The sequence below is a fragment of the Larus michahellis genome, chromosome 8 (genome assembly GCF_964199755.1).
Source record: "Larus michahellis chromosome 8, bLarMic1.1, whole genome shotgun sequence".
In the NCBI taxonomy this organism is placed as follows: Eukaryota; Metazoa; Chordata; class Aves; order Charadriiformes; family Laridae; genus Larus; species Larus michahellis.
In genome coordinates this window covers 44,389,373-44,399,090 of record NC_133903.1, presented here as the reverse complement: position 1 = coordinate 44,399,090, position 9,718 = coordinate 44,389,373, and the positions used below count along the sequence as shown (strand labels likewise).

At 42.8% G+C, this 9,718-nt stretch overlaps 1 protein-coding gene across 2 annotated transcripts in view; it reads left to right on the top strand.

Moving 5' to 3' along the window:
* The first annotated feature begins 749 nt into the window (after positions 1–749).
* Positions 750–9,718, top strand: part of ST6GALNAC5 (ST6 N-acetylgalactosaminide alpha-2,6-sialyltransferase 5) — a 73,804-nt gene continuing 64,835 nt past the window's right edge. For both annotated transcript variants that reach the window (XM_074597216.1, XM_074597215.1), the window contains exons 1-2: positions 750–1,231; positions 1,860–2,087. In XM_074597216.1, coding sequence (XP_074453317.1) covers positions 1,166–1,231; positions 1,860–2,087 — 294 coding nt within the window. In that variant the 5' untranslated portion in view covers positions 750–1,165. The remainder of the gene's footprint in view (positions 1,232–1,859; positions 2,088–9,718) is intronic.

Below are 9,718 nucleotides of genomic sequence, written 5' to 3'. Positions count from 1 at the left end.
CATGATGTGCCAATGCTAGAGATGGCATTTGTTTCACCCTTAGTCCTCCTATGAATTAGTAAAGATAAAAAATGGATTTCAATGAGAATTCCAGCCTTGAGAAAGCTGCTATTGTGACCATGGTTGAGTTAGCCTGCTGATCGTTTTCGCCTTAATGTAATCTTTAATGTTAGATAGCTATAGGTTAGATGTGAAGTCATATATTAGAACTATTATTTCCATGAGTAATTTAAGAGAAATATCTTCATGATTAGGAGATATATTATTTTTTTTTAAAATGCTATGCTGTCAGTTTAATAACTCCGTAAGAAATCAACCTTAAAATGGCTTGTTTTGAAGGGGCACATTTATAAACGTGGAAATCCCAGAGCAAGAACTCTATGTAATTTGAGGTCTGTTAATAAAGTTTTCACAACTGAACTGTACACCATTAACACAAAAAAAAGAAATAATTAGAAAAAAAACCCTAACACTTTGGGAGGCTGCTTATGAAAGGAGAGTGCGAAAATGTTCGTCTTCAGAAACCAAAAAGATGGCATGGTGAGCAAGTCTGTGAGATTTACTTTAAAAAAATGAAGAAAGCTTCTGTTAAAAAAAAAAAATTGAAACCAGTTTTTAGGGCTTGAGAGAGAGAGGGTGTTCTTAGCACCGCACAAGGAGTTGAGGGCGTCGATTTTTTTACTAACGTGAATTTAAAGTATTGCCTGAACGCTGCCAGCGTCAGGAAACCCAGCTAGCGGTGGGAGAATGGCGAATTTTCCGCCAGGAAAAAATACAACTAACGTAATGTGAGGGTCGTGCCCCGGTGCTGGAAGCAGGACAGACGCTTGGGCCGAGGGCGGGAGCCCCTGCCCGCCCGCCCGATGCCCGCCCGGGGCCGCCGGGGCCGCGGTGGCCGCCGCGTCGCTCCCCGCCCCACCGCGTCGCTCCCCGCCCCACCGCGCCGCCGGAGCAGCGCGACCGAGGGGGAGGCAGAAGTTAACTTCCACCTGCCCTGGAGCCGCCGCTGCGCCGGCAGGAGGAGGCGGAGGCGGGGGCGGAGGCAGGCGGGGCAGCCGAGGACCCGGCTCTGGCAGGCTCCGAGGGTCCGGCCGGGTGTAATTCCCCCCTAATCCCCGCCACGGCGGCGCTTCCCTGGCCGAGCCATGTCTGCGGCTTCCCCGCCATGCCGAGCCTAGCGGGGAGCGGGAGGACTGGCGGCCGGGAGGCGCACAAAATGAAGACCCTGATGGTAAGTGCATTGTTGGCACTGCTCATCCCGGCTCCGGCGGCGGGGAGGAGGAGAGGAGAGGAGAGTAGCAGAGCGGGGCTGCCCCGGGCACCCTGCACACGCTCCAGCCTTCCCCGGGCTGCATCCCCGCGGCTCTTCGGGATCGCGGGGAGGCGAGCAAAACCCCGGCGGCGGCGGCGGCGAACTTTCCGCCTGCTTTCTTTTATTCGTGTTGCTCGTGGTTTGGGGGTTTTGTGTGTGTGTGTGTGTGCTCTTTAAGGAGCGTACAGAAAGCCGATGTGCTTTAAAGGACGAGGCTGGAGGTAGCGGCGCGGGGGGGAGCGCTACGATCCCCAACACTCGTTAAAATGCACGAAAGAGATGCCCGAAGGGGGACGGCTGCATGGGAATGAGAGGCGCGGGGGAACCGGGCACGCAGAGGGGAGAAGAGGCAAGGGAGCAGGGCTGGGGGAGAGGGGCCAGGAGGAGGAAGGAGGGGGTTCCCCAGTTCTCTCCTCGCACTTTTGCCGGGTCTCTGGCGACGTGAAACTTGCGGGCGCCGGGGGAGCGGTGCGCCCCGGAGGGCCCCGCGGCGGGGGGAGCCCGCTGCCCCGCAGCGCTGAGCCGCCTCTCTCTCTGCCCCCCGCAGCGCCACGGGCTGGCCGTCTGCTTGGCGCTCACCACCATGTGCACCAGCTTGTTGCTCATGTACGGCGGCATCGGCGGCGGCGGCGGGGGCCACCCGGAGCCGCCGCGGCGGCAGCAGCAGCAGGTGGTGGCGGTGCCCAGCCGCCCGCCGGGACGCGGCCAGCACCGCCCGGCGCTCCCCGTCGGGGCCGGCCTCCTGGAGGGCTACATCAGCGTCCTGGAGCACAAGGTGAGTCCTCCGGCCGCGGGGTCGCCCCTCTCACCCGGTCCTCGGTGTCCCGTCCTCCCTAGGGGTCTCCCGACCCCCTTACATGCAAAGCTCGCTCTCTTTCCTGCCCTCCCTGCGGCGGCGGGTCCACCCCCGGCGGGATGGGGTGCCCTGGTGCCTCGATGGCCGGGCTGGCGTCACTGCCGTGGTGCCAGGCCCTGGGGTGCATGGATTAACGGGACCCGGTGCCCAGCCTGCGGTTAGGCCTTTGTGGAATGTTGGTTTTTTCTTTCCTTGCCCAGTAGAAGATGGAGGGTGAAGTGTTTTGTTTCTGATGTTGGATGCTAGAAGTACACTACAAATGTTTATGACAATATTAAGAAGGGTTAAAGAAGGAAGTTTGGTTGCTGGAAGAGAGAGTCAATAGGCAGGTGTTTATTCTTCACCCATTTCGTCTTGGGAAACTGAAGAGAAGCGTATCTGCTGCATAAACGACCTTTTCATCCTCCTCCTGGAAAGCAGAAGTTGTCAACTATCGTCTTCATTCTAGAAATTGGGGGCATCTCTTTAATGGTGAACAAAATGATGTCCCTCCCCTTGACACAGGAATTACCAGGCTGGATTGTCAGACTGTAATACCCGTTTACCAGAGATAGGCAGACTAAGCTTTGATATCTCACAGGGCAGACGTAATGACATAAAGCGAGCAAGGTGGCACATCCATGCTGAAGAGATACTTGAGCTTCAGTAATTTTCTCAGAAGGCAGATTTCTCTACTTCTTGTGCAGCGTTCAGTTTGTTGCATTTACCTGGAAGCTCCAAGGACCCCTCTCTGCCAAACCCCCAGATAATGTTTAGTACACACACTTCTTGAAGTAAAAATTTATTTCAGAAAATAAGCAAGGGAAGTGAGGAATCTTAACTTTTTCATGTTTTCACATCCAGACTGACATCTTTCTGAAAGATCTGTTGTCAAACAAGTTACTGAGCTCAGTTTAGAGGTACGGTATGAAGATGAGTGACTTTGATATACAGAGATTTTTATTGTTCCTTCTGGCTTCACTCTCTCTGCAAGAGTCATCTGTAGGGCTCTTAACACAGAAAAGTAGCTCATGATGGTCCCTTGTAGGCTTTCTTGGCTTTCTTACATGGTTCTCCTGGAAATTCTCTAATGTGATGTCTGTATAGAAAAAGGTCATGGGGTTCCCTACTGTGTGAGCCGTTGTCTTGTAATTCTTTTTTTCTTCTTGGACATGACTGGAGTGATAAGGTGTAGATATATATGCACATGATTTTTGTAAGCAGTAATAATTGAAAAGGTGTCTACGGGTTTTTAGGGTGTATATGTGAGTAGTCTTCTGATGCTGGTAACCCCTTACATTGATTTCTCCTGACTCCCAAACACCCCTCATTAATAGAACGTACTTAAAATCACTATTCTGTGTTTTTCAGCGTAATTTTAATGTTTCCCTGTGTTTTGGAGAAGGATGATCCTCTAGTTTTTTTAATATATTTTAATATGGCCCAAAACCCACAGATGCTCCATTTCTGAATTTCATTTCACATAGCTCATGCCTCACAGTAATAATCTGCTGAATCTTTAATAACTCTTCCACGTAACTTCTGGGGTTCAAAAAGAAGATTGTGAGCCCCTGCTATGTTCCCAGCTTGCTTTGTCTTATTTTAACGCGCATGAGGTCATGCGGAGAGCTGTGCCACCATGGTATACAGAGCAGTAAGGACACTGTATTGCCATAAGGAGATGATGGGGGAGAGAAGGGCTCAGATTTTACTCTTAATAGTGTATTTGTCTTAGTATTTTAACAGACCCATATATTTAACATGGATTTACAATCTCAGAATACATACATTTCCTGCAGAATAAAAAATGGAGAATGCAAAAGATCGCAGGCATTAATGGTTTGAAAAAAGAAGGATGCAGGATCGGTGATGATGAGAATAGGGAGAGAGATTGGAAGGACTGGGGAATGGTGAAAAATTTTCAGAGAATATTGTTTTTGTGTGGGATACTGGAGACTGCAGAGAAGACAGTGTGAATAGCAAGCAGCTCACTTGGAGCAACCAGCTCAAAGTGAGAGAAAATGAAGGAATTGGGGAGGTTTAAGGACTATTAGGAGAGCTGCAAGAAGAGAGCAAGATAAAATTCCTTAGCTGTGAGTAGGACATGGTATTTGAAGAGACAGGGAGGTCTGGAAGGAGATGAAAAGTACCTGTTGTGTAAGGACAACAGGCTTGGAAAGGAAAGGGGGGAATTGCTTCAGCAATGGTACATGTTATTTTGATGGCACAGGGGTGACTGTGAAATGACAATGGGTGGTAGATTTTTCACAATATAGGTTCCTTAATTTCCCATGTAGAATCTTGGGATTGTCTGTCAGGTTGAATGACCTGAAACTGAATGACTGTTAAACAGAATTCATCCCTGGTATGTGTTTGTGCATGAATGACAGTTAGCAGTAGACAAAATGTCTAGATCATTCAGATCTAGGAGCTGAACGATGTTCTTAACTTTAAAAATACTTTGTTTCTGGATCCCATAGTTTGCTTTAATAGGAAAACCAAGTTTCATGTTTGTGGTGGTGTACCCATTTTGATGCATTTAATGAGAGTAAGTATGCACATACATGTAAAAGCTATGTGATAAGTACTAAAGTTATTATTAATCCATAATTACAATATGAGTATTGACACATACAGAAGCTGCGTTATATGGTAGTATAGACATTTCTCTTTGGGGATGAAATTTAACAGTTGTCCGCATTGTGAAATATCATGTGTTATAAAAGTCTATCACTACTAGCAGTACAGTTCATTTAGTAGTGCTGGGTGGTCATGTATGGAGACTATGCCAGAAAATGAAGGTACTTAGTAAAGTACCAGTGATTTTAAAACATAGCTTGCAATATTATAATTACCAATTATTTCCCTCCTTTTATTTTATATTCACTAAGAATTGTAGTTCCTCATCCACCCTGTCAAGATAAGCAGGCATTCTCTGAGAATATAGCTAAAATATGTGATATTCTTTTTACTGGTTTGAAGAGCCTTTTTGCAGGAGTCTCTTGGCACTTGGTCAGATCTGTGACATTTTGTTTCCCAGTGCTTTTTTCCCCTGAATCAAGCAGCCCAGATCAGAACCCACCTTCTTAGCTTTAGCAGCCTTTCATGGTTTAGCAATGCAAACTTTGTTTTTGTTGCGTTGAACTCTTAAAACAAGAAAATTCAGAAATGCAGTGGATTCAGAGTTTGGTTCTTGGCATTTCACCTCTGCACGTCCCAGACCAACAGTTGACAGTCATTATTGATGGATGTTTGAAATGAACGAATGATATCTTTTTTGTTCTTAATAGCCAGGTATTTATATCCTAAAACCTCTCACATTTGGAACGGAAAACATGGTTTGCTGGCAGTTGCTATTGAGAGGGCAAGGAGTGAAACGAAGTGGAGAAGTAGCAGCTACCCTTCTCCTTTGAGGAGCTGTTGCTTCCTGCAGAGGCACATTGGCAGAGTCTGGCACTGCTTAGCTATTGCATCTGTTCTGCAATTAGGAAGGACAAGAGTCCCGGACTGTCAAACTAACATCTTTCATTAATTCTTTGAGTGTAATCCTGAAATTAAAGAGGCTTTGTCACTGCTGTCGAGGGAAGCAGAATTATGCTTTTCCATGGGGAGGCATGGGGATAAGAATTTCTGTTGATTTATCATAGTGCTAGCAAGAAATTACAATGCTAATATTTTTAAAGCAATTACTGCATACAAATAAGAGACTGTTAATGAAAGTAGGAAACCTAGCACTATTCCAGAACTTGCAAGAAATAAATATTTAACCATTATATTACTATTCTGAAATTAATGTGAGAACATGTCTCTGGATAGTTAAAAAGCTTTTTACCCAGTATTGACTCAACAGTTGGCACTGCGAATAAAGTATGAATTTGTCACGTATGTAATTGAATAATATTTCAAGCCATCACGGATTCTGTTTCTCAGAAAATAAAAAACCAAAACGTATCAAAATCAATCTTGCAGACAAACCGTATGATTTATTGGAACCATGTTTAAATACCTTAAGAGGGCATTGAGATCAACATGATAATTTAAGTGATCACAACGATTTCTTAATTTATGATAATGTAAGTTATCATATGCAAAGGAATCTTTGTGATCCCTTTAAATTAATGCAGATGAGAGAATAGTGTAGTTAATGAAGTGTTTGAGGAAGAGTCATTCTGCAAATAGTGCTATAGCTCCTTAATCTCTGAGATACAATGGGTTCTTCTGGGATGAAACTATTTTTTCTAGGATAGTAAACTTCGTGCACTTAGAATAGGAGGGAATCTCACCATGTGTTATATTCTTTTTAATTATTAGAAAGAATTTGAATTTTTACCTAAATAGTTAAACCATTGATGGTTTGGGGCTGAAAAGTTTGTGGGAGGTCTCTAAACCGGCCTTCATAACGTCCACTTGTGTGAAGATGGGAAGGAATTAAATTATTTTGAGAGTTTTAGTGTCTTTCAAATGAATTTATCACAGAGTCATAAGGTATCTTACAACAAACCAGCTTGCCTTGCCTGAGGTGGGATAGAGTCCACTGAGTTGAAGTAAACCATATACCATGATTTCAGTACAAGTTCCTATTTTCTGCTGAAATTCTTACCTGCAAAGGAAGGAGCACAGACTTTATTATGCAATTAAGTATTTGATGGAGCTTTTATTATGTGAGAGATCCACAAGGGGGAGACTTTATTCTAGAATAACCTTGTTGGGGGACACTTCCGTCTGTCACAGACCTAGGCAAGCTGTGAGTCCAAAAAGCCCCTCGTTCAGTCTTTTGTTGGTTTCTTAGCTTTTTTTGTATTTTGAGGTACTGTAGTTACCTTTTACTCTGATAAGTGGTAGGTTCATTAAAACCTTCATACAGTGGGCAGGGTAAAAAAAAAAATAAATTGGGAGCATGACAGTTGGAGAATGTAACTGAATTTCCACACACACAGAGCAGAGACAATTGTTTTATCGCATTTACCCGACATGTGAATTATGACTATCTTGTGCCTTATATTTTCTTAGTTTTGACCTACTGCGGTAGTGGGCTTTTTCAGCCTAACAAATCATAATAGTGGTTTCAGTTTGATGAGCCTTGTCTAAAATTTTTAGCAGCTTCTGTGTGAGCTCGATGATAATAGCTAGTGTGCAATACGTAGCACGCAACAATGATAGGAAATGATGGTACTTTTTCCTGTTTTCCAGGTTGCTTGGCACCTCTGCAAAGAACCAGTAGTCCTAGCCTGGCACTGTTCCTACTTAGAATATCGTGAAATATTTTCAAATCTTTACATATAGGTGTCAGCTGTGCAGTTTCTGCATTTATTTTATGAAAAAGGCCATATTCCGTAGTTGGACAATTCTTTTATAGAATTCTGACTCCAGTGTGCTTGAGAGAGAACACAAATGTTAGGTATCAGGATAATAAAAGCAAGTAATATTTTACAGTTATCACTAATTCTTTCTAAAATAAGTGCTGTTAAAGATGAAGTCTAACCAGTAGAGATGGTGACTCCAGGCTGAGGTCTTGACCTGTTGCTTAAAAGAATTGTCTAAAAAGAGTACAGGTACTAATAAATATCCAAATGTCCCTGAAAATTGGAAGATGTTTGGTATGCATCTAATACGTGGTGATGTTACATTCATTCATGTAACATGATGCATAAAAATCTACCCAACCACGAATTAGTTGTGTTCTGACCATTTCCTGGTTATTGAGAAGATAAAGGAGCGTAAATCATTGCTGTTATACTGAAAACAGAGGAAGTATTGGGATTTATAACAGGTGAAGATCTTGCCCCGTGTAATTTGTGACATTTTATGATGTAGCTTTGTTCTTTCACAGAAACTGAAGCAAAAAGATTATTGCAGAGACTGTATCACAAAATTTTGATTGATTTCAGTACAAATATAAATAGTAGGTAGATGGTCAGGCCAAGACCATTAACGCAGAATTGTGTTTTAATTTTCTCACATTTTTAAAAAGTCACATCTCGCAGCAGTATATGGTACCATTAAATTGGTCATAATACATTATCTTGTTTTTACAGCTGACTAAGACAAAGTTCTTTTTTTCTGTTTTTTTCTTCACAGAAGAAAAATTGCAGAAGCATGAAGATGTTTTTATTTATTTTGCACTTCTGTTTTTTGATTGATTCTGAATTATAGCCTTTATGCTGAACCGTGAAAAGTGAAGAATGACTATATATCTATCCTCTTTCCTGTTTTATGAATATCCTATGCATCATATTTTAATAAGTGGGTGCTGTCTGTTTCCCTTGTCTGCTTCCCTATCTTCTTTTGAGAACATGCAAAATTCTTCATTCGATGGATATGCAAAATAATTCCAGGCAGGGAATTGGTGACACTTTGTCTGCTAGTGAGATTTGCCTGTCTCTCATGCAAAAACACTTAATTTTTTTCTTTTCATTTTCATCATTAGTTTCAATGACCACATTTCTATTTCTAGTATGTGCTGAAGTATATTATATTTGATAACCATTTGAACTTATCATATTGTGCACTTTTTGCACACAGTCTTTCACTGTGAGCATTTTAGGCTGTTTTCATCTTCCTGTGAAGACAAAGTGTTCTTTTGAAGGGTTTTAATCCTTAGTGGAAGCAAGTCTGAACTAAATGAGATTTTCAATGACAGGAAATGTGATTTTTTTTTTTTTTCACAGTTGATGGATATCTCTCAATAGAGTTCCTTAAGTTCTCCCTTTCTGCTTGTCCTGGGGCATAAGTGGATATTGAGTGTCATCCTAACTATGTGATATCCTCAGAACAGTAGGCTGCAGGTAGTTTCCTTTTCCCGGTGACCTTCCTTATTAGTTTAACCTGTATTGCTCAGTAATGCTCCGTATGCACATCCTTGATGCTGAGGTGGCATTGATACGAAGAACTCAGTGTATTAATTGAACTTCTAATTAGGGCAATTATGATCAAATCAGCAGTCGTTTGATGCTGATATAAGCAGATGTGACAGCACAAAAGCTGCTTTGAAGGTGAGATGAAGCATTGTGGTGTTTCACCTCACTGTTTCACCTCGTTTCTAAGCAATCTCCATTAGCCATCACTCTCTTGCTCTAACAGTTAAAGCTTCAAGTGTTAAGACCAGGTTAATTACTGAAGTTTGCTATCAGCTGGAAAAGCAAATATTTTCAGTTCAGAAACTGCTATTAATTGTTCTCCATTGTAATTCTGAAAATACCCAAATACAGTTAAGACTAAGAGTCACATAGGAAGCAAGCGCACAAGTCAAAGCTGAAGCCTTCTGCCTTCAGAGAGTCTGTTTGCAACAGAAGTGCAAAATACAAATGGAGAAGTGGAGCTCTGAGGTGCCCCTTGGTGGTGTTACATGAAAGACAGAGTTGGGCGCTGAGAAGCACGTACACATTCCTATGGAGAATATACCACATTTGAACTGAGGTTAAGCAAATCCCGTAATACTGTTAGTGCCTGGGATGTATTCGGAGACACATACAATTTAAGAGAAGCATGATGTGTATATTAACTGCAATAATAAATACTAGATTCTTAACTGGAACCTTGTAAGAAAACTTCAGAATAAGATTGGGTTATTT